Source organism: Beta vulgaris, chromosome 2 (genome assembly GCF_026745355.1).
Source record: "Beta vulgaris subsp. vulgaris cultivar EL10 chromosome 2, EL10.2, whole genome shotgun sequence".
Classification (NCBI taxonomy): Eukaryota; Viridiplantae; Streptophyta; class Magnoliopsida; order Caryophyllales; family Amaranthaceae; genus Beta; species Beta vulgaris.
In genome coordinates this window covers 19,850,638-19,876,503 of record NC_079203.1, presented here as the reverse complement: position 1 = coordinate 19,876,503, position 25,866 = coordinate 19,850,638, and the positions used below count along the sequence as shown (strand labels likewise).

The window sequence follows — 25,866 nt, the reverse complement described above, 5'->3', positions numbered from 1 at the left end:
CACAACAATCTAGCATAAAGAATATGAAGAATCATCAAACATTCAAGCAAATAAAAGGTAAAGATTGAACTCACAAAATGGATGAAGAGGTTGCTCCAATCGATTTGCCAAGTTAGGAAATTAGTTCCTCATAATCCAAAATAATCACTACTACTTTTTCTTCTTCTTTCCTTGGATGCTTCCTCAATTGATAAACATTTTCTTCCCATTTTTGTTTCCTTGCCACTTAAATGCACTTTGTTGACTTATTCCACTTGTACACTTGACTTTGTGACTTGGCATTTTCTCAATAGCACATTGTTACAATTGGACCCTCTCACCAACATAATAGAAATTAAAGAACTCAAATACCAATTGATGAGAAAGAGTACAAAATCATACCAAAATATGTTCAAGACCACACAAAAATAGCCAAATAAGTACTGAAAAATGCCATATGAACATGGCATATCAAATTCCCCCATGCTTAGACCTTTACTCGTCCTCGAGTAAAATCCTAACTCCTATCTATCTCCAAGGTCTATCAAGAAAAGCATGGCGAAATTCACACAAAAATCCAATCCTAACACCACTACTCCAATCAAAAGCGAATAAATGATGAATCGCAACTAGCTAAAGTTTGAGCGGAAGTAATCTCAACGCACCAAAACTCTAGCCATCTTATCGCTCCAAAATCCACAAAGATAGTTAACTTGGGGTGGAAATGACCTCAACACACCCAAGCTAACTTACACAACAAACCAAAGAGCAAGGGAGCTAACATGTCCTAAGTCCCCCAAGCTCAACTCACACACTACTCCCTCAAAACAAAGCCTTGGTTAGGAATAACACCATCAAACCAAGAGCTTACCTCTTTAGAAACCTCCGACTCCCCTTATGGCTCCAAGATGAAAAACAAGAGGCTTTCTAACCTACCACCATCTAAACCACAACCTCCTTATTTCAACAATGAGTGACCTACCCAAACGCCGCTTCAAACACCTTCATATGCCACCACTCCGAAAAATAAATGACACTAGAGTCCTCTCCTTTTGCCTAGGCGCCCTTCCGGGTTTTCACCTAGCCACTCATCATTTTTTTTTTAATTGGTTATTTCATATCTCATGTTTTTTGTTGTTTTTTTTTTCTTTCATCATTCTTTTTTTTTTTCTTTGAACTTACGAAATGAAAACAAATATTTACAATATAAACACATCATCAACAACTCCTCTCCCCCATGCTTAAAGGACACATTGTCCCCAATGTGTAAGAAAATCAAAAGATCAAGCAAAAGGGAGAAACAAACCTCTAGGGATCACCATGAAATGCCCCACCGCTACCGGAAGCACCGGAGCCAGATGCTCCTCCAGGGAAATCACCATATGGAACATAGCTACCACCATACTGCTGCTGAAAGAAAGCATGTAAATGCCTCATGTAGCCCATGGTAGCATTACCCTGGAGAGTAAGAGCCTGTAACTGTTCCTCGATAGAGGAAAGCCTACTTCCTTCTCCTTGCTCCATCTCCATATCATAATCCCCATCACCTTCCTCATCCTCATCCATATCATCCAAAATCCCACCGCCTACCTCGGGCCTAATGAAGAAATCGGCCACCGTGGGGCCAAAAGGAAAATGCGCCCAAGGAAGGAAGATAAAACCATCACCACAGTGTATCTGAAATGGGGGACCATCAGAGCTCTTCAACATGTTCATTTTCAACAATGTGCGGGCATTAAACAAGAGAAACTTATCTGATGTGAATCTTGATGAAGATTTCACTAAGTTTGGGCTCTTGAAGTAGTTTAGTGGATTTGACAATGAAAGTTTGTATTTTTTTGTTGTTTTTATTTTATAAAGTAACAAGATATGATGAACCCAGGTGTATTTCAGCTCACGGTTCAACTAGGGTTTTAGATTCACTTGTAAAAACAAGGGTTGTGGATTCTCTCCTGAAACTCAAATAACTCAAACTCAAAAACTAATATTATTGATAGCCGAAAATCCTTTATATAATACAAGATTTTCCTAAACCTAATTGAATTAGAAAAACAACTAAACTTATTTATCTTTATCTTAAGGATCAAGATAAATAATTATCCTACCTTTATCTAAGTACTTCACACGCCTAATCCAACAATAATTAGGATTATTAAAACTCCTACTTTGACTCAAATGATAAGGAATTAGACTCCTAAATATAATAGGATTCCTTAATCATTAACACACTTAATTAAAATAAACTGAAATTAAAAACCCTAATTTACATAGAATCCTAACAGAACTAGAATTCCATATAATTATTACTATTTCCATATCATTATCAGCCACCGGGTCACAAGCATTATTAGAAGGATATCCCAACCGCGTAATCAAATGTGTAATCATACCTCCCATGCTTAGGTGACCACCCAATTTGGTTCGCACATCAATGCAAGACTTGAGCCAAAGGTCGGCCAAATCCGGAATACCAACACTACCAGGAAGCAAGGAACGAAGATAGCACATCTCTAATTGGTTCAATTTCCCCGTCTCACCCTTGCAGAAGATAGTCATGCCTAGGAAGTAAGCAGCCATGCGTAGACCAGGGTGACGGATACTACTAATCTTCTCACCACCACTGCTAAGGGGTAACCCAGAAATACGATACCAAAAGACACCAACCTCCTCAGACGGAACACCCATGGGGACGAAAGGAGTGTCGCTGGAGGGAGCGACCCAACCAAAAGCCTCTTTAATTTGGCTCATAGAAATATCACGCACTCGGTCATGCATCCTAAACCGAATACGGGTTTCTCCCCTATGCTTCACTAAGGTGAGAGTGGATAAAAATTCATAAACACACCTCTTATAAGTGCGAGGTGTATAATCAAGCATGCCCAACAATCCAGCTCTACCCATCATCTCTCTAAATCCATCTAAAAGCCCCAACTGAGCCAAGAAATTAGTGTCAATAAACTTGGTACACTGGACAACTCGTTTTGATCGACAAAGATTTCTCCAAGTCACCTTTTGCTCCCTATTGAGTCCAGTTAACCCCATAGTGTCAATCATCACCTGACTAGCAGCAGGTTCCTCATGAGCCTCAGGCTCATTGGAACCTTGGGTACGACCACGCTTTCTTACCATTGCTAAAGCAACCACAAATCTCACCAAGACAACCCAAGTAAGTCAAACAACAATTCCACCCTCAATTTCTCAATTCAAACTTCCAACAATTCACTCCAAAATTCACAAATTCAACTCTCAACAATTTCAACACAACCACAAAGAGTTCTAAAAACACAACAATCCTCCACAATAATCAATCAACCACAACGAAAAATGAAGGGAACTTCCAAAAAGAGAGTGAAGAATTGAAGTTTTACCTTATGGAAGAATTAATAGAGTGGTTGATCAAGTACCCAAGTGAGAACAATATCCCAAGAATGCTCCTTGCTCCTTTAATTGCCCAAGAACTCCAAGAAGCAAAAACCCCCAAATTTTAGGGTTTCCAAAAGATTTTGTAAAAAGATGAGAAAAGTGGAGATTTTTGAAGGAGATTGAGTGGGAAATGAGATGAGAGATTGAGGAAAAGGGATTGAATGAGTGAAAGAGAGTAATTTGAGTGAAAGAATTCAAGAGAAATGAAAGGGAATGAGGTTTTGTGAGAGGGAAAGTGAGAAGAGAGAGAGAGAGAGGGTCGAAATTGAGTGAAGGAGGAAAGGCGAAAAAAAACGAACAAAAAGAAAGCTGGCGGAAATACGCGGGTCCGCAACGCGGAGAAAAGGTCCGCGCCCGCGGAGGCGCTCCGCGATCGCGGTCAGGTCGCGAAGTTGCTTGCGGCTTTTTTTTTTTCATTTTAACTTGTAACCAGGGCCGCGCCCGTGGAGTTTGACGTCGCGCCCGCGGACTGCTGCAGCGCCCGCAGTTAGCCCGCGGAATTGCTCTCGGCAAAACCTCAAATCTTGTAACTTTTCTTTTCTTGCTTTTTTTTTTTTTTTTTTTGAAATACACCCCTTCCTACTACCTTCTTAGTGCCCAAATGTGCACCTACAAAAGTCAAAAAACAGAAACACCAAAAAAAAAAAAAACACAAGTACCAAACATAACCAATTATCTAAAAATAAAATCAAATCACGGGTTGCCTCCCGAGAAGCGCTTAGTTTAAAGTCGAAAGCTCGACGTCATGCAAGCAAAAAAAGTTTACTCATAGTGAGGGGCATAGAGTTCCAAAAACTCTACATCCTCCACTTTCGCAATTTCAAAGTAACGCTTAAGCCTTTGGCCATTCACTTTGAAAACATTATCCGTGCTCAAACTTCGGATATCAACTGCACCATGAGGGTAGACTTTAACAATTACAAAAGGACCATCCCAACGGGATCGAAGCTTACCCGGAAATAATCTCAAGCGGGATTGGTAGAGAAGTACCTTGTCACCCACCTTGAATTCTTTCCGCATAATCATTTTGTCATGCCACCCCTATGGTCTCCGGCTCCATCAAAGCGCATATTCAATTGCTTTATCGCCCAATCAGCCCTATGCTCTAACTCCAGAGGCAAATGACACGCTTTACCGAAAACCAACTGATATGGAGACATGCCAATAGGGGTCTTGTAGGCAGTCCGATAAGCCCACAATGCATCTTCAAGACGGGAACTCCAATCCTTGCTGGTGGGATTCACGGTCTTTTCCAAAATAGACTTAACTTCCCTATTAGACACCTCGGCTTGACCATTTGTTTGAGGATGGTAGGGTGTTGAAACCTTGTGAGTAACTCCATACTTCCTCATCAAAGCTTCAATGGTCCGATTGCAAAAATGAGTGCCTTGATCACTAATCATAGCGCGGGTACACCAAACCGAGAGAAAATTTGTGACTTCACAAAACCTGCCACAACTTTAGCATCGTTAGTCTTGGTGGCCTTCGCTTCCACCCACTTGGAAACGTAGTCCACCGCAAGGAGAATGTAAAGATTTCCACTAGAGTTGGGAAATGGGCCCATGAAATCATGCCCCACACATCGAAGATTTCACAATAGAGAAGAGAATTTTGGGGCATTTCATTCCGTTGGGAGATATTCCCAACTCTTTGACACTTGTCACAAACTTTACAAAAAGCATAGGCATCACGAAAAAGGCTTGGCCAAAAGAATCCACAATCAAGTACCTTTCGCGCCGTTCTCTTGGCCCCAAAATGCCCACCACATGCATGAGAATGACAAAAATCAAGAATAGAGGCTACCTCACTTTCCGGAATGCATCTTCGGACAATTCGATCGGCACAATGTCTCCAAAGATATGGATCATCCCAAACATAGTATCTTGCATCACTTCGTAGATTATCCTTTTGCATCTTAGTAAACTTGGGGGGAAACTCATGAGAAACAAGAAAATTCACAATGTTAGCAAACCAAGGACGGACTTCACGGATAGAAAACAAGGTTTCATCCAGAAACTCTCCAAGAATAGCCTCTTGAGAGTGGGGTTTGTCCTCATCATGGACAAGACGACTCAAATGATTAGCCACAAGATTTTCAACGCCTTTCTTGTCTTTAATCTCCACTTCAAATTCACTAAGAAGCAAAACCAACCGTATGAGGCGGGGTTTGGCTTCTTTCTTTGCCATCAAGTATCTAATAGCTGCATGGTCGGTGTACACATTGACCTTGGTCCCAAGCAAGTAGGACCGAAATTTTTCAATCGCGAAAACAACAGCTAACATTTCTTTTTCCGTGGTGGTATAGTTTCTTTGGGCCCCATTCAATGTCATAGATGCATAATGTATTACATGAGACGCTCTACCACTCTTTTGACCCAAAACAGCCCCCACGGCATAATCACTTGCATCACACATTATCTCAAAAGGGGGAGATCAAATGGGGGCTTGAATGATAGGGGCAGAAGTAAGCTTCTCTTTTAAAGAGTCAAAGGCCTTCTTACAAGCATCATCAAACACAAAATCAACAGCCTTTTGCAACAACTTGCAAAAAGGAGAAGACACCTTAGAAAAATCTTTTATAAATCGCCGGTAAAAACCGGCATGACCAAGGAAAGACCTAATTTCACGTACACTAGTGGGGTAGGGAAGGGATTGAATCACTTCGATCTTTGCTTTATCTACCTCTATCCCCCTAGATGAAATAACATGCCCCAACACTATGCCTTGCTCAACCATGAAATGACATTTCTCAGAATTCAACACAAGATGAGACTCAATACAACGTTTCAAGACAAGGGACAAATGGTACAAGCATTGGTCAAAAGAGTCACCATGAACGGTGAAATCATCCATGAAAACCTCTAGAAACTCCCCCACAAAGTCAGAGAAAATACTTACCATACACCTTTGAAAGGTGGCAGGGGCATTACAAAGTCCAAAAGGCATGCGCCGATACGCAAAAGTGCCAAAGGGACATGTAAATGTTGTCTTTTCCTGGTCCTCTGGAGCAATGGGCACTTGAAAATAGCCTGAGTACCCATCAAGGAAACAATAGAAAGCCCTCCCTGCAAGTCGCTCAAGCATTTGGTCAATAAAAGGAAGGGGAAAATGATCCTTTCTAGTTACCAAGTTCAAACGACGATAATCAATACATACCCTCCACCCGGTTTGAGTTCGGGTGGGTACCATTTCGCCATTTGCATTAGGGATCACTGTGACACCACCTTTCTTTGGCACCACTTGCGTAGGACTTACCCATTTACTATCGGAGATGGGGTAAATAATACCCATTTGACACAACTTTATTACCTCCTTCTTTACCACCTCCATCATGGGTGGGTTCAAACGCCTTTGAGGTTGCCTCACCGGCTTAGCTTCATCTTCCAACAAGATCCTATGCATACATGTGGATGGGCTAATGCCATGGATGTCGGCAATTGACCACCCAATCGATGTCGAATGCTCCTTGAGCACGTCCACCAACTTGCTCTCTTGTTCCAAGGTCAACTTGTTGGAAATGATAACTGGCAAGGTCTCTTTCTCACCTAAGAAGACATACTTCAAATGCTCCGGTACAGTCTTGAGCTCAACATCGGGGGCCTGCACAACAGAAGGAAGCGGTCTTGTGCTAGGCACAGTAAGTGGCATGGGCTTATAGTTTGAAGGATTCAAAGGAAGTTTGGAAAGCTCATTCAATTCAACAACAATTTTAAGCACATTATCTGGCAAACAAACTCCAAAGAATCAGCATTCAAACTAAAGTCCAAAACACTTTGCAAATCATCACCACGTAAGACATCGAACACACCTTGAACACATGGCTCAAACACATTAATGGCACAGAGAGAGTGATCCTTATTCCCTATGGTACCTCATGGCATCATACATATTAAACTCAATGATTTGACCATCAAACTGCATGGCCAAAGAACCGGTGTCACAATCAATCTTGGTCTTAGCCGTTTTCAAGAACGGCCTTCCTAAAAGAATAGGCACTAGTGGAAAAATGAAGAAGGGCTGCGCTAAAAAAGGCATGTAGGGCTGCGCTTTTTGACAGCAGCCCTTTCAGTAGCAGCCCTTCACTTTTTAAGTAGGGCTGCGCTAGAAAAGCGCAGCCCTTAAGCTAGAAGGGCTGCGCTAGTTAGGAAAAAGCGCAGCCCTTCTAGCCCAGAAGGGCTGGGCTAGTTAAGAAAAAGTGCAGCCCTTCTGGGCTAAAGGGCTGCGCTTTTTCCTAACTAGCGCAGCCCTTCCCAAAAAAAAAAAAAAAAAAAATTTTTTTTTTTTGTCATTTTTTACTCATAATCTCACATTTTCTGAAATTAAACAGAAGAGAAGAGAAACGAAACGAAAATACTAAACCCAAAACAATAAAAAGAATGAAACGAAAATGAAAAAAAGGAACAAAAACTAATATACAAAGAGAAGTATAAAATAAGTATACAAGAACATTAATCAAAACAAAGATGAAAATACAAGAAATTATATAGAAGAGAAGTATACAAGAACATTAATCAAAATAAACAAAGAGAAGCATACAAGAATAACATTAATCAAAATAAACAAAGAGAAGTATACAAGAACATTAATCAAAACAAAGAGAAGTATACAAGAACATTAATCAAAACATATTAACAAAGAGAAGTATACAAGAACATTAATCAAAACATATAAACAAAGAGAAGTATACAAGAACATTATAGATCTGAAAATACAAGAACTACAACCTAATAATGTTTAAATACATAAAACAAAACCCAAATACATAATTTAAGGAAAAAAAAATAATTTCGGAAAAACTTAAAATGGCTATTTGGAGGCTTAAACGAACTCGGATGGCTTAAAAAGCCTAAACGTCACAGCATAGCGGTGAGTTTGACTCGTTGGCTCGTTCCGCTTCCGAAAAGGTATCACAATAGGCAATCGGACTCCGTCGCCATGTTTAGTGCAAATAATTTCAAGGTTTTTGTCGCAAATGTTTATGGGAGATTTTGAGAGAGAAGAGAGGATGAGAGAGAAGAGAGGATGAGAGAGAAGAGAGGATGAGAGAGAAGGAGGAAAGGAATAATGAGGGACGTGAGAGATGAGAGAGAATGAGGGATAATATATTTGACAAATCCCCGCTCAATATTTCAAAGCCCGCGATTCCGAAATTTCAAATTTTTTCAGGAAGGGCTGCGCTTTTTTAAAAAAGCGCAGCCCTACTAAGCAGATGGGCTGCGCTTTTTAAAAAAGCGCAGCCCTTCACTTAGTAGGGCTGCGCTTTTTTAAAAAGCGCAGCCCTTCTTACCTACAGAAGGGCTGCGCTTATTTAAAAAAGTGCAGCCCTACTAGTGAAGGGCTGCGCTTTTTTAAATAAGCGCAGCCCTTCACTTAGTAGGGCTGCGCTTTTTTAAATAAGCGCAGCCCTTCACTAGTAGGGCTGCGCTTTTACGAAAAGCGCAACCCTTCCTGCGCAGCCCTTTACGTTTTTTCCCCTAGTGAGGGGTCGAATGCTTATCATGCTCCATATCAATCACATAAAAATCAGCAGGAAAAGTCAACTTATCAACTACCAAAAGATAATCTTCAACTACACCTCTAGGAATGGAAGTGGATCTATCCGCAAGTTGGATAACAACATTGGTAGGAAGCAAATCACCAAGTGTCAAAGACTCATACAAAGAATAAGGAAGCACATTGATGGAGGCTCCTAAATCTAACATGGCCCTATCAATCTTAGTATCACCAAGAGTTATAGGAATAGTGAACATGCCCGGATCATCGCATTTCTTTGGCATTCTCTTTTGAAAAACAGCGGACACATGTTCACTAACCTTAACCGTTTGTTTTCCTTTAACATTACTTTTCCTCTTAATTGAACACATCTCCTTTAACCACTTAGCATACAAAGGCACAGTCTTAATCAATTGCAACAAAGGAATATTCACATTACATTGGCTAAATGTTTCATAAATATCCTTAGATAAATCAAGCTTACGATTGTCCTTAAGTGCATCGGGAAAAGGGGTTGCCGGTTTGTATTCCGGGAAAGATTTTACCTCTTGATGAGAGCTAGGACTCACCACTTTTTCCACCTCTTTGGAAGGGGTAAGAACCTCCACCTCCTCATCTTCAACTCTTGTCTTCTCTTCCACAACCTTGCTCTTTTCGGACGCATGATCAAGAAGCTCCTTACCACTCCTTAATGTCACAACACTCACATTCTTCTTGGGGTTCACCTCGGTTTGAGATGGCAATTTTCCTGAATTTTGGGCCTCAAGCCTATTCATGACACTAGACATTTGGCCCACTTGTGTTTCCAAGTTGTAAATGCTTGACTTGGTCTCTTGTTGAAATTGCACCATATTGGACTACATGGTAGTCACATTCTTAGTCAAAGCTTTGATCATATCCTTTGTGGACATTGTGTTAGAGCTAGATGATTGCCCTTGAGGTTGATATGATTGCTTGAATGGAGGAGGTCGATTTCGTTGTTGAAAATTTTGGTTCCCTTGAAAATTTTGATTCCCTTGCTTGTAACTGAAAGCCGGATGATCTTTCCACCCGGGATTGTATGAATTTGAATAGGGATCATACTTTCTATTCCCTTGATATCCCAAAGCATTCACCTCTTGAGTGTCTTCTTGCAAGGTTGGGCAAGCATCGGTAGGATGACCGGTATTGGAACAAATTCCACAAGCTTTCACTTGTTGAGGTTTGTTACTTATCATAAATGGCCGGAACATATTCTTAAGGTTCGAAACCTCCGACTCCAAAGATGAATCAGAACTTGCAGCTTTAACACCCCGGGTAGCATTCCTCTTAGAATAGGTGCGAGAACTCTCAGCAAACTCACCTATGAGCTCCATGGCTTGTTGTGGGGTCTTGTTATCAATGTTACCCCCACAAGCAGCATTCACCATCCTTCTCTCATCTGGAAGGAGCCCAGCAACTAAGTACAGCATAAGATCCTTCTCGGCAAAACCATGGTAAGGACAACAAGCAACGAGCCTCTTAAACCTCTCTAAGTAGTCATAAAGAAGTTCATCATAACCTTGCTCAATGTTGCTAATGGCTCTCTTAAGCTCATTCAACTTGCTTGAAGGAAAGAACTTCTCCAAGAACGCTTGCTTCATCCCCCTCCATGTGTTGATACTGTTGGGGCTTAGATGATAGAACCAATCATTAGCCTTATCCTTCAATGAAAAAGGAAAGGCCCTAAGTTTGATTTGATCCTCCGTAACACCCCTTGGTTGCATACTAGTACAAACAGCATGGAATAACCCAAGATGTTTGATTGGATCTTCCCCATTTAAACCATGGAAGCTTGGCAGTAAATGAACAAGACCCGACTTCAGCTCAAAAGTAACATTCTCCCCAAACTCTGGATATAGAATGGCCAATGGTGCCTGGTCCAGATTAGGAGCAGAAAGCTCCCTCAATGTCGGATCAGCTCTAGGCGGCATCTCTTCTTCCTCAGTACCAAGATAATAAGGCAACTCACGGAAGTGATCCCAAATTTCCTTTCTCAACCGATAAAGCGTCCTTTCGATCTCTGAATCAAATAACAAAGCTCCTTGATTAGTAGAACGGGTGTGAACCATATGAAAGGTTCACACACCAAAAATCAGATACAAACACACAAATAAACAACCCAAACACGCTGCCTTCCCCGGCAACGGCGCCAAATTTGGCGAGGCCTACGTCGTATCGGCTAATGCGCAAATAATCAATACTACCCTACACAAACGTAGAATAAGGAAGTAAGGTTCGAATCCACGGAGAAGGACGGTTTGGCAAGGTTAAACGTGTGTTGTGGTAACAATGGGGGGGTTTTCACTTAAAAGTATAACTAAGAAGGACTAAGCAAACGGTAATCAATAATAGACAAATACTTAGCAACCAATCTTAACAACCAATTCAAACTTTGATCATAGAACAACTGAATTCCTATAATTACTTGAATGACCTATTGTGAATCAACAGATTCAATCTCCTCTAACTTTGTGGTAAGATTAAGCGAGCGCTCTAATCCAATCCTTAACGGTTTAACCTAGCCCAAGCGTTCTAGATTCAATTAAACAATTAAATAACAACTAAGGAGATATCAATAGGATAAACTTGCATTCACACAAGCGGTCAAACACAAGTTTATGAGATGATTCTTCTTATGCACAACTATCCAAAAGCATGTGATAATTGAGCACAAAACTACCAATTCTAGAGAATCTCAATGCAGGCAATTATCTGGATAGCAAAGATTGTAAAGAAACCACAAGTTAAATGATCAGATTAACTCAAAGTACACAACAATCTAGCATAAAGAATATGAAGAATCATCAAACATTCAAGCAAATAAAAGGTAAAGATTGAACTCACAAAATGGATGAAGAGGTTGCTCCAATCGATTTACCAAGTTAGGAAATTAGTTCCTCATAATCCAAAATAATCACTACTACTTTTCTTTTAAAAATGTTCTCTCTAAAAAACAGATGCTAAAAACTGAATAACAACACCAAAAGCTAACTAATGTTTTAATCCGCAAAACAGAGGAAACGAAGCGTCGTTTCCTTACTACAGGGGTCCGCGACCGCGGAGAATAGGTCCGCGCCAGCAGAGATGGTCCGCGACCGTGGTGAAGTCGCGGAGTAGCTCACGGTGAATTCTTTTGTTTTTCCTCCGAAATTCGTCGTGACCGCGGTCCCTAGCCCCGCGCCCGCGGAGGTTGCCGGTACCACTTCCTTCTTCTTTCCTTGGATGCTTCCTCAATTGATTAACATTTTCTTCCCATTTTTGTTTCCTTGCCACTTAAATGCACTTTGTTGACTTATTCCACTTGTACACTTGACTTTGTGACTTGGCATTTTCTCAATAGCACATTGTTACAATTGGACCCTCTCACCAACATAATAGAAATTAAAGCACTCAAATACCAATTGATGAGAAAGAGTACAAAATCATACCAAAATATGTTCAAGACCACACAAAAATAGCCAAATAAGTACTGAAAAATGCCATATGAACATGGCATATCAGGTGGTGGCCAGACGGTACCGCTACACTAGACGGACTGCTACCAATGCTGGACGAACAACATCCTTCCTGGAGCTGGAAAGCACTTCGGCTGAGCAGTTGGTGGAATACTTCAGAATCTCGGCGTATTCCATCAACGACGTCTCCTTCAAGGGTCCGTCCAATTGGATCCCTTTCAAGGAGATGTTTTACAATGACGATTTCCTGGTCGCGGCCGGCTTGCGGCGGGCCGAGGATAGAGGTATACCTTGAAAGAACTTCTAAGTAAATGCCCTCGTCCTATGTCCATGATTTTAATCATGTTTCTTTTTCTTATGCAGACTCAGGCAAGGCAAAACTCAGAAAATCTTTGAAAGGTGATATGAGTTCGTCAAGATTCACAGACTCCCTCTGGAAGGATTCAGCAAGAATGGTGCTAAAAAGAGGACAGACACCCTGGTATGAACTTTCACTTCTTTTTTTTTTTTTTTGCTGGACGAGTCACTTCTTTGAAGAGCAAAACGTCCTGAACTGACTCTGGACGAGTTCTCCCTCTATGGGCAAAACGTCCAAAGTTTATTCTGGACGGCATTCGCCTTCAAAGAACAGAACGTCCTGAATGAAACTCTTGGACGAGCACCTTCTTCTAAGGACAGAACGTCTGGAATTGACCTCTGGACGAGCTTCCTCTTTGTGGAGCAAAACGGCCAGAGCTAGTCTTGGACGTCTTCCTTTTTCTCCAGATTTTTGCTTTTTGTCTAACATTTTTTCTAACTTTTTCAGAAAATTCCCTAACGTCCAAAGCGTTGGCAGAGAAAGCGGCCGCCAAGAAAAGACCGGCCACTACCAGTGATGCTCCCCCTCCTAAAAAGGCAAAGGGGTTCACGGCCAAGAAGAAAAAACCATCACGGCCTATTCCCAAGGTCGTGATTGACATTCTGGCCGAGGAGGAGCTTCCCAAGGCCGATGAGCTGGCCTTGTTGACCTACACGGGTCTTGCGGGCCCACCTGCTACTGACCAACCGGACGCGGTTGTTGATTTGGACGGAGCAGGGGACCAGTCTTCCCAGCCAGACGCGGCTGTGGATGGGTCTTTTTCTGGGCCAGTCGCTAAGCTAGTGGCTCAGATGCCGGAGGCATACAGGACGGCCTCCCGATCCTCTGGTGAGTCTTACTATTTAAATACCGTTAGAACCCTTCGCGTTGGCGGGCGTCCGATGAGTCCATCTAACAAACAAGCCGTGGTTTTCCCAGTTCGTAATACTACTGACGAGTCTCCTCTTTCAGATAAAGGAAAAGGGCCGGTTCCTGAGGGCTCTCCTTCACTTTCAGACAATGAATCTTCGGCCGCTTTTTCGAAGATGGCACCGGTTGATCGCGAGAAGCTCAAAGCTGAGCTTTTCAAGTGCTTCCCTGAACCTTACATCAAAGGGTTGAGGGGAGCTTCGTCAGGACATGTAGGCTACATGTCTCAACTTGCTGCTGAGGTAAGCTTTTCTTTTGCTGGACGCTTGCTTTTAATACTTTATGTATTTCTTAAGTTTTACATTCGTCCTAACTCATCCTCGTCTTCCTTTTGACAGCTCTTTGCTCGCAGCATGATTACGGAGGACTGGGCGAGGCTGCTGAGAAAGGAGAATAAAAGGCTCATCCAGGATGTGATTAAAGCAGCCGATCATGTTCAGTTTTCTATGGCCGAGCAGGAGGTGCTACACCAGCAGTCCAAGATAGCTTGGGAAAAGTGGTCGGCCGAGCTGGAGTCCCAGAACAAGACCTACCTCCTTCGGCTGACCGAACTCTTGGACGAGAGGGCTGTTCTGGAGCGCTCTCTCAAGGACGAGAGGAACTCGGGCATGCTGGTGGCTGCAGAGCTTTTCAGAGAGAATCTCATCCTTCATGAGAAGAACCAGGCGCTGAAAGCGGAGGTTAAGGCTACGGAGGAGGCGGCCAAGGAGGCAATGAACGAAGTGATCGAGACTTCGAAATACTGGGCCGTGCAGGCCTTCAAAATGCTGGCTGAGGAAGAGGACATCCCTAGATATGTCCGCCGACTAGAATGTCAGGAGAGCCTGCACAAGGCTAACATTAAAGGGGAGGAACCCCCCCGTCTTCCAGGAGTCTTCAGAAGATGAAGAGGAAGAAGAGGTCGAGGCCCAGGACGAAGAGAACAACACTCCTCCGGAAGCCACTAGTAGAAAAAAGGCTACTTGCTGCGGTTAAAAAGTGCCCTATTGCTGCGGAATAGGGCGCGCAGCAATTAAGGGCGCAGCAATAGGTATTAATAATATTGCTGCGGTTTTAAACCGCAGCAATATTACGTAATATTGCTGCGGTTTTAATGACCAAACCGCAGCAATATATGGAATTGTGGTGACATAAGGTGGGCCAAAAAGGTAATATTGTTGCGGTTTCTGGCCCAGAACCGCATCAATATTACTTTTTTTATTATAAAAAACTAATATTGCTGCGGAATCTGGCCCAGAACCGCAGCAATATTACCTTTTTTTAAAAAAAAAATAAAAATTTGTTTTATATTAGTGAAGAGGAAGCTATATATGCAACCTTGATCAAGCTATGCAGCAATATGCTAATAAATTTTCTGCATAAATTTTGGCAGAGCTCCGTTTGTAAATTGGATAAACCCATAATAGGGACTTAATTAACCTGTACAACAACCAATAACATCTCCGAATCCACCATCCAAGCAAATCAAAAATCCATCAAACAACCACCATGATCTCCAACATACATCATCCAATATTCAAGGCAACAAACCAACATCATATTCAACCCAACCAACATAAATACAATTCTATAATAATCCAACAAAAATATTTATATATCATGATAATCCATCACTACAAAGTTGGTTGTACAAGTTGCAATAATGTATATGTTCGTCTAAAGTTAGAACAAAAAAAAGAATATTAACATAAACTAACTAACCTATGCAATGCACTCATCAACAAAGTATCTTGCCCACTTATTCTTCACCTCATTGATTTGATCCTCCGTATAAGGATCTTTGGTAAAGGTTTGAGCAACCTGAAAATAATTTACCAAAGTTAGCATCAAATAGTTAAAATATATTAAATATGAAATGAATAATTATATAAACTTACTTTGTCCATATCCAACGAACCAAAATATGAAGCGAGTACGTCAAAAATGTACCGCATCACAAAATAACCGCACTCCGTGCCTTCTTGTTGTTGCGGGCACTTTATCAAAAGTTATAAGAAAATGAGAAAAATTACCGCATAATGAGAATAAAGTAAGCTTTAAATTGAATCAAGCAATTCGATCAATACATACCTCAACATATTTCCACAAAAGCTTCTCTCGACGAACTTTGTGGTCGCTCATCCGAAACCTCCTAAAAGCACTAGATTACACAACATTGTTTGATTTAGTCCTTAATTGTGGAATAATGTTACCATCTCAATTCATATAAAGTATATCAAACATATATCAACTTACACTATCATAGGCAATTTAAGCTTTAACTTCCGCTGTTTGTGATAACTGGCAGAATCGAAGATATACACTATCCCAGGCAAGGGACATATGACAAGTAGCATCCAATGTTGGCTATTGAAAGATTAAACAACAATAATTACTTGAAAAATCACATATCATGCAACAATAAATATTTGTAGATATTAAGAAAGAATATTACTCTTGAAAGATTGGCGCGAACATGATACTAGCATTTACATCGACGCATCCAACCATAGCATGCAGAATGTACTTTGTTACCTCCTCCGATGATGAATGCGACTCCATAACAGTGCTTTGCGGACACATCCAACAAACACGTCCAATAGAATCCCCAAATCCAGCCAAGTCCGACTGCGTAGCCCTAAAAATTGGCAAAAGTAAACTATATGTGAAAAATACAACTACCATATAATTAAATGTTAAAAAAAAACATAACTTTGATTATTGTTACCTCATGTAGACTTGGATAATAGAAATATTAATCATTTCTCCTCTCAAAAACTGACCAATATCCTCCTTGGTCAGAAAAGCGGTGCCATCATCTGTCAAATAATGGAACAAGGATCTCGGCAAGGTAACACCAACAGCATCATCGTCTGCGACGGCAAGGGCAAGCGTATCTGCTAACTCCCTGCAGTCCTCAGTAAGGGAGTCCAAGAACGATCGATCGTCGATAACTGGACTAAACTGAGAAGCCGAACCCGCTGATGAATGCAACTGGCTAGAAGATCTAACAGCCTCCCCGAAATCCCTTTTTGTTTTTTAGGTGTCGGTGTAACCTAATAATTATTTTTCAAAACGGGCATAAGATTATGAAATTTTTAAATTGAAAGCTATTATATTTACAAAAATGGAGGCCTATATGAATAATTACCTCATCACTTAACATTTGTGCTAAATTTTTTGGCCATTGCACCCAAGTACCCAAAGCAGTAGCTGTAGTGTCGATCTCATATGCAGGGACGGGAACAGGTAGTGGCAAATGACCATATTTCTCTATAATTCGATGAATTTTCACTTTCAGGTGATCATTCATCATTCTAGACCCATGAACTGTAGTGGTCTCATCAAAAGCATAAGAATATGCATCTGCCACTAGACAAGTCTCTCCACTAGTTGGATCTACCAAATACAATCGACATGGAACCTCGTCCTAATAGCAACACGTAATATTGATATTATTTGAATAAAACACACATGTAAATAGGATAATTATTTGTATAGGGCGCCATGTATATAAGATAATATTTTGTATAAAGCACATGTATATATAATAATTATATGTACCTTCAGCTGAGGAGAATGAGTGTCTGATCCAGATAATGGAGTACGTAGATGAGTGGGCTGTGAAGCAGCTACCTCAGGAGATGGCCCAGGAGATGGCCGAGGAGGTGGCCCAAGAGGTGGCCCAGGAGATGGCCCAGGAGGTGGCCCAAGAGGTGGCCCAGGAGATGGCCCAGGAGATGGCCCAAGATATGGCCCAAGATATGGCCCAAGAGGTGGCCCAGGAGATGGCCCAAGAGGTGGCCCAGGGTATGGCCCAGGAGATGGCCCAGAATATGGCCCAGGAAATGGTGAAGCAGATGTTAGAATAGGAGGCTGAGTCGGCTGTGTAGGAGGAGATGGCATAGCAAATGGTGAAGGGAAAAAATGATACAGCCCAGGTGACTGAGTAGGTGGCTGTACATGAGAAGGAGATGGCCCACCAGATGGTGAAGAATATGGCCCGGTAGATGGATGTGAAGGTGAAATCATCACATTCTGCATATATGTGGCAATGTCCTCCCTCCACCTTTCACTCATTTTCTGTATGAGTGCCTCCTCTTGTTCCTTCATCGATCTCCTATAGTGCGTACGAGGTACGTGCCAAAAGCCTTGGTATAGCCAGCATTAACACCCCCAAAACCGTAACAGCGACCGGATGATCTAGCTTCTCTCCAAGAGCCATAAAAAGGGCGTCTCTGTTACGAACCGGAATAACTCACCCTTGGCTTGCTTCTCCTTGTACTCCAACTGCCCAAAAAGCAAGTTAACAGTAATAATGTAGTTAATAAATGAAAAAAATATTCATGTCAAACTAAAAGTTAATTATAATGATATACATATGTATTTGTCAGCTGCTTTCTTTGTTTCCTCATCTGGAATGAATCTCTGTTTAGTAACAGGATCTTTCTTATGCATCGCGCACCACCAATCATCACCCCGGTTAAAACTGGAGGACACCGAGGAGGATGGTGTACTAGAAGACGATCCAGAATCAAAACTAGGTGGACCGAATTTCTCCTGCCTCCACTACTCTCTAGCATCTCCATAACTCCTCTGACCTAAGTGGTGATTATGTGTGTTCTTCTTTGCGCTCTCAAGCGCCTTTTCTCGCTTTTTCTGCAAAATAAAAAAACACATTAAGTTAGTATAATATTATTTAAATCAATAAAACCAAGTTAATAATAAGAATACAAACTTACTATAGCATGATCTGACATCATCTTTTTTTGAAAGTGGCCCAATCCTCCTTCTTGATGTGTTGTATACGTCAGGCGGACTATCACCTAACTTCTCTTTCTTTGATCTAACTCTCGTCATTGTTATCCAGCCAGATACCAATTTGCTCTTAAAATCCCTCCATCTAACGTTCAGAGCAGACAAGTAGAGCTTCTTGTATCGAACCTCGTCGGGAAGGTGAAACATGTTCTGTTTTTCAAAATAGGCTAAAATGACTAATTTTGGTTCCAACTACTCTATATGTTGTATTTTCAATCAAATCTACCTATAAATACATCAAACTAAGTATATATGATATGTTAGAGTTGTTTATAACTTAAATTAGCATGAAACAAGTCATTTTCATTCATTTGGGAAGAAAAAGGCCCGAAATGGCCTAAAAGGGTTAATTTTGGTTCCAACTAGTCTATATGTTGTATTTACAATCAAATCTACCTATAAATACATCAAACTAAGTATATATGTTCACTTAGTCCTTCATTTGGTAAGGGAGATTAAGCTGTGTGGTCCTGTGTTTTTAAGATGGGCATACCCTTTTGAGAGACATATGGGTTCTTTGAAAAAGAAAGTGAAGAATCCAGCAATACCAAAAGCGAGTATTATTCAAAGAACAATTGCCGAAGAGGTTGGAGGATATTGTTCTTCTTATTTTGCTAAGGCTGTGACGATAGGTCTTCCAAAGTCGAGACACGAGGGTAGATTAGAAGGCAAAGGTGGGTCGGAATGCGACATATTGCACCTTCATTGGATGAGTTGCATAAAGCTCATCTTTTTGTGTTGCACCATGTTACTGAAGTTAATCCATACTTAGAAAGACATATGCATGAATTGCGTCACAAAAATCCGTCAAAAGGGGAGAGGGCATTGATGAATGAGCATAACAGGTCGTTCATTGACTGGTTTCACAATAAAGTAATCGGTGAATTGTCTGCAAATAACCATCATGTACCTGATACAATTAAGTGGTTGGCATACGGTCCACGTGACAATTTTAACTCCTATGAAGGATATGATATCAATGGTTATACCTTTTACACTGAACGTCAGGATAAGAAATCAAAGGTGGTCCAGAATTGTGGGTTTCAACGATTGCATCATCTAGGGAGTATGCGAGTGCAAAGGATAAAACTCCGATTGATGCTACACAATCATATTATGGGATCATTCAAAGAAATATGGGAGCTCGATTATTGTGACTTCACTATGCCTATTTTTCGATGCAAGTGGGCGGATAATAGACGTGGTTTGCAAAACGATGAGTGCGGTTTTACTCTGGTCAATATGAGTCGTCTGCATGACACTGAAGAACCTTTTTATCCTCGCATCGCAAGCAAAACAAGTGTTCTATGTATCTGATCCTGTAGACACTCAGTGGTGCATTGTTGTTAATGGTAAAAGGCGAATTTTAGGAGTGGGTGATGTTGACGACGAAGAAGAATATGATAAGTTTGATGACATCCCCCCTTTCTCAATCCCAAATGACGATATGATGAATGTGATTGATACTGAAATTAGTTACATGCGAATGGATCACCAAGAAGGTATAACAGTCATTGAGCAACCTATTGACCAAAATTAAAGGTAAAAAATGTTCTATATGAGTAATTTGGCTTGTTTTGAATTTTGTTACAATGATGTGATGATGTATATTGTTTTAAATTTCGTTAACACTATATCTTGTTTCTATCTATATGCTACAGATATGGCTAGTGACGATTCGAGCGAGCATTCATCAAATTCTGATGCCCCTTTTCACCCAGAAAAGGAGCCTGACCTGGGAGAGGCCAGTGATCGTGAGGCAGATGCGTTAGATGCGTGGATGGAGAGATTTGAGCTAGAGGCTGATAGGAATGCCTTACTTGGCATTGAGGTGACAGGTGATGGGCAGCCACCCCCGTCAGGTTCGCGTTTATTTCAATTTTTTAAACATTCATTATGTAATTTACTTGTTCGTTCTATAATTTAATTTTCTTATTTTGATTCTTAGGTTTAGGTCAGACCACTACATATTATGGTGCACAGGGGAGCGGGAAGAAGTCAAGTGGGAATCCAAAGGCAACACGAAAGAGTAAACGAGGTCCTACGATGAATCTCCTCAACACAGGAGATATGGTCTTAGAGTTCGATGATTTGGGAAGACCAACAGGTAAATAGATGTATTTTATCATACTTAGCTTATTACAATTTCATATTTGGATTTTTAATTGTTTCTTTACTAGGTCCATGGCGAGCCAAGTATGGTGTTTGGATCGGTCTTTCTATACGGAAGCTGAACATCAACTGGTCATGGAGACACATTTCTCCTACCTTGTTGGATGTGATGTGGACAGACACTATGGTAAACAACTCAAACATATTATATATACTTAGTTTAATATATTTATAGGTAGATTTGATTCCAAATACAACATATAGACTAGTTGGAACCAAAATTAGCCCTTTTAGGTCATTTCGGGCCTTTTTCTTCCCAAATGAATGAAAATGACTTGTTTCATGCTAGTTTAAGTCATAAACAACTCTAACATGTCATATATACTTAGTTTGATGTATTTATAGGTAGATTTGATTGCAAATACAACATATAGACTAGTTGGAACCAAAATTAGCCCTTTTAGGCCATTTCGGGCCTTTTTCTTCCCAAATGAATGAAAATGACTTGTTTCATGCTAGTTTAAGTTGTAAACACCTCTAACATATCATATATACTTAGTTTGATGTATTTATAGGTAGATTTGATTGCAAATACAACATATAGACTAGTTGGCACCAAAATTAGCCATTTTAGGCCTTTTCGGGCCTTTTTCTTCCCAAATGAATGAAAATGACTTGTTTCATGCTAGTTTAAGTCATAAACAACTCTAACATATCATATATACTTAGTTTGATGTATTTATAGGTAGATTTGATTGCAAATACAACATATAGACTAGTTGGAACCAAATTAGCCCTTTTAGGCCATTTCGGGCCTTTTTCTTCCCAAATGAATGAAAATGACTTGTTTCATGCTAGTTTAAGTTGTAAACACCTCTAACATATCATATATACTTAGTTTGATGTATTTATAGGTTGATTTGATTGCAAATACAACATATAGACTAGTTGGAACCAAAATTAGGCCATTTCGGGCCTTTTTCTTCCCAAATGAATGAAAATGACTTGTTTCATGCTATTTCAAGTTATAAACAACTCTAACATATCATATATACTTAGTTTGATGTATTTATAGGTAGATTTGATTGCAAATACAACATATAGACTAGTTGGAACCAAAATTAGCCTTTTTGGCCATTTCGGGCCTTTTTCTTCCCAAATGAATGAAAATGACTTGTTTCATGCTAGTTTAAGTTGTAAACACCTCTAACATATCATATATACTTAGTTTGATGTATTTATAGGTAGATTTGATTGCAAATACAACATATAGACTAGTTGGAACCAAAATTAGCCATTTTAGGCCATTTCGGGCCTTTTTCTTCCCAAATGAATGAAAATGACTTGTTTCATGCTAGTTTAAGTTATAAACAACTCTAACATAAAAAAAGAAGGTGGAAAATACATCTCAAATTGACAAAGTGTGATCACCACCTCATTTTGCAAAGCATCCAACCTATCAGGATCAAGTACCTTGTTGCATATGGTATTGAAAAATGAACACAACCTCGTGATAGCAAGTCTGACATGTTTTGGAAGAATCCCGCGTATTGCAATCGGCAAAAACACTTGCATCATCACATGACAGTCATGAGATTTCAACCCAATTAATTTCATATCAGTCATGGAAACAAGTCTTCTCATGTTAGATGAGTATCCAGTGGGAACCTTAATACCGTATAAACACTCACAGAACAATCATTTCTCTTTCCTAGACAATGTATAGCAAGCTGGAGGCAAATACGTTGTTGTTCCCTTTCCTTTCTTAGCCTTTTCCTTAACCTTTGGCCATAAATTAGGCCGAATCTTCAATTTCTCCATATCTCTACGAACCTTAAGACCATCCTTAGTCTTTCCTGGCATATTCAACAGAGTACCGATAATTGCATCACAAACATTTTTTTCAATATGCATTACGTCGAGACAATGTCTAACTGGTAAATATTTCCAATAAGGAAGTCTCCAGAATATAGACTCTTTTTTCCAAACGACACATCGTCTTCCGAAGGTTTAACCCCTTACCAAATATTTTCCCATCCCCTTAACACGATTATAAACTTCTTTTCCAGTTAACGGTATAGGAGCTGGACCATTTTCAACAAACCCGTTAAATGGTGCTTTTTCTTTCGATATGGATGAGAACTATGTAGGAATTGCCTATTGATGATATATAGACATGTTTCCACACAAGTCATGTATGCTTCCTCCATGCCATCTCTCACAAATGGGACATCCTTTTTCCCTTTGACCTTATACCTCGATAAATTCCCATAAGCAGGATAATCATTTATAGTACAGAATAGCATAGCACGAAGCCTGAAATCTTCGTTAGAATACGCATCAAACACCATAATACCTTTCGTCCTACATTTTTGAGATCTTCGATGAGAGGTGCAAGATATATGTCTATATCATTTCCCGGCTGCTTAGGCCCAGAAATTAAAAGAGACAACATAATATACTTCCGCTTCATGCACAACCATGGAGGAAGATTATATATCACTAAAAGAACAGGCCAAGTGCTATGTGACTACTCAAAGTACTGTAAGGATTCATTCCGTCCGTACACAATGCAAGTCTCAAGTTCCTAGCTTCCTGACCAAAGTCTCTATATCTGGAATCGATAGCTTTCCATTGAGGAGAATCTGCTGGATGCCTAAGCATCCCATCTTTCTTTCTGCGATCAGCATGCCATCTTAGGTTTTGTGCATCTTCTTTAATAGAAAAGAGCCTCCTAAACCTTGGCACAACTGGAAGATACCACAACACTTTCACAGAAGGCCCAGTATTGCCCGGTCCGGGCACAACCCCATCCGGCAATTTGTAGCGGGACTTACCACACCTCGGGCATTCATAAAGGTCCGCATACTCATTTCGATACAACATGCAATCATTCAGACATGCATCGATGCGCTCATATTCAAACCCAAAGGACACATTAATTTTTTGGCATAATAGGTAGATTTTGGTAACAAATTACCCTCAGGAAACATATCATGTAAAGCTTCTAAGAGTTCTGTGAAGCCTACATCAGTCAAATTATGTTTCGCTTTTATGTTGAAAAGAGTTAAAATCCCACTCAATTGAGTGTATTTTGTACACCCTGGATAAAGGGGTTTCCCAGCAGCTTCAGACAAACTGTCAAACACTCGTGGCCGCTCATTAAAATGGTCACGAGCCCCTTCCAACATCTCACCTATTCGATCACCAAAATCTTCATCCTCAGTGTCACTATTCTCTCCGTTGTCATTTTCATCACCTACTACATCATCGCCTTCAATCCTAACATGATCTTCTACCACAACTTCATTCTCAACCCCGACATTCGACATATCAATTTCTAATGAATTACTAGTGCCAACATCAACATTAACCCTATCCTGAGTATACTTTCCCTGCTCACCATGCCATAACCAAATATAATACTCAGCCCTAAATCCACGACGGATAAGATGATCCCTTATGGTCCTAATATCAGAAATCATATTCACATTGTAGCAATCAACACATGGACAATAAATCTCAGCCTCGCAAGTAAGTTGTTGATGTTCTATAGCACGTTTACAAAACTCATTCACACCTTCTACGAACTCCAACGTATTTCGCTTTCCATACATCCAACTTCGATCCATTTCTAAAAACCCCAACACATACATATTACAAATTATTATCAATTTAAAATTCACATAACCCCAACACATACAACAAACTAATATTCAATGCATGCTTCCATTGGGTCCTTATCACTCCAACCTAACCCATCCTTAAACGTCCAATCCCACTAGTGAATGCATGTATCATCTTTGATTTTAAGTAAAATTCGGCAGCATTTCCCTACAGTTCTCCAAGTACACGATAAAGATAATTGTTTATCTTATATGTACCGGAGAACAAATTAGGGAAATGACTAACCGTATTTCACTTAGAATCAAAGAATCAACACACATTCACCACCTAAGTGAGATGTGACGTTTAAGAACAGTCCCAAAATGGGGACTATTCAAGACTTACTCCTAATGAGTAAGTCTTGAACGGGTATCTAGGCAATATGATGTACATAAAAACAATCGCATTCAAGCGATTCCAAATATTCACCAAACAATAATCGCATTCAAGCGATTTCAAGTTATCATCAAACAACAAATACCAAACCATTCCTTAGATTTCCCTTCCCCTCCCATTGTAAGTCTATCAATATAAAGGCATTGCATTCATATCAATTTAAAAAAGAATTAAAAACAAATCCCGTATAACATATTAGGCATACAAAACTAAAGCATAATTATCACAAAATCAGTTTTAATACTAAATCTATATACAAGCATATAATACTTATACTAATCATTTTAAACTACAATTTAAGCCAAAAATTTTTACAACACTAATTAAAAAATTTACAAAAAAACTAACCTAAGATGACAAAACGCGAGGAACAGCTTGAATGCACCGAAATTCTGAGGAGAGCGGCGGATATGAATCCAACGTGAGAGAGAGGCGGCGGAGGAGAAACGTATGTTGGAGAACTGTAACGGAAATTCTAAGATTCGCTGAAGCAACGTAGGAGAGAGAGGCGGCGGAGGAGAACTGCCGGATCGAAACGCCGGAACACGAAAGGGGGACGCCGTAATGTTGTTGCGAAATCGCCGGAAGACCGAACGTGTCGCCGGAGGAGAGAGAGAGTGTGTGAGGGGGTCGAAATTTTGAGAGAGTACTGTGAGAGAGTTTGAGAGTGTGAGGGTACTGTGAGAGAGTTTGAGAAACCCGCGTCCCTTTTTTTTTTTGGATTGCCAGCGAATATTGTTGCGGTTTCCACGTGGCAACCGCAGCAATATATTAAAAAATAATTCCGCAGGAATATTCGCTGCTGAGGGCCCACATGTTTTCAAAATTTGCCCGTTGACTAATATTGCTGCGGTTTTTGGCGGGAAACCGCAACAATATTGTAATTTTCAATTTTTTTTTCTTTTTCCGTGTTATATTGCTGCGTACAGGTAATACCGCAGCAATATCAGTGCAGCAAATAGCATTTATTCTACTAGTGAGCTTAACTTTTTCTATTCTCCATCTTGGCCGCAGGCCACTTGTACTTGTAATTTTTTGTACCTTTTAGAATAGTTTGTAATCTTTTCTTTTATCTATAAAAGAGTTATCTTTTTCCATTTCCAATGCTTTATACTTTTATGCAATGGACGCCTTGTTGTTGATCAAACATTTATGCCTAAGTACGAAAGCAACTCGTCTTAATAGATTTAATTTGATCCAATGGCTCTCATTGGCCGCATAGTTCAAAACATATTTCAAGACGTTTACCTGATCAAT

At 40.3% G+C, this 25,866-nt stretch overlaps 1 protein-coding gene and 1 long non-coding RNA gene across 2 annotated transcripts; both read right to left on the bottom strand.

Moving 5' to 3' along the window:
- Positions 1-9,752: 9,752 nt before the first annotated feature.
- LOC125494398 (uncharacterized) lies at positions 9,753-10,985 on the bottom strand. The gene has a single exon (XM_048637958.1). It carries the CDS (start codon positions 10,983-10,985, stop codon positions 9,753-9,755), a length of 1,233 nt encoding a protein of 410 aa, XP_048493915.1.
- A 4,229-nt stretch (positions 10,986-15,214) lies between these two features.
- On the bottom strand, positions 15,215-15,596 carry LOC130590345 (uncharacterized). Its single transcript, XR_008967974.1, has 2 exons — positions 15,516-15,596; positions 15,215-15,438 (listed from the first exon to the last, which is right to left on the bottom strand). It is a non-coding gene; the product is annotated as an uncharacterized LOC130590345 (long non-coding RNA).
- Between the last annotated feature and the right edge of the window lie 10,270 nt (positions 15,597-25,866).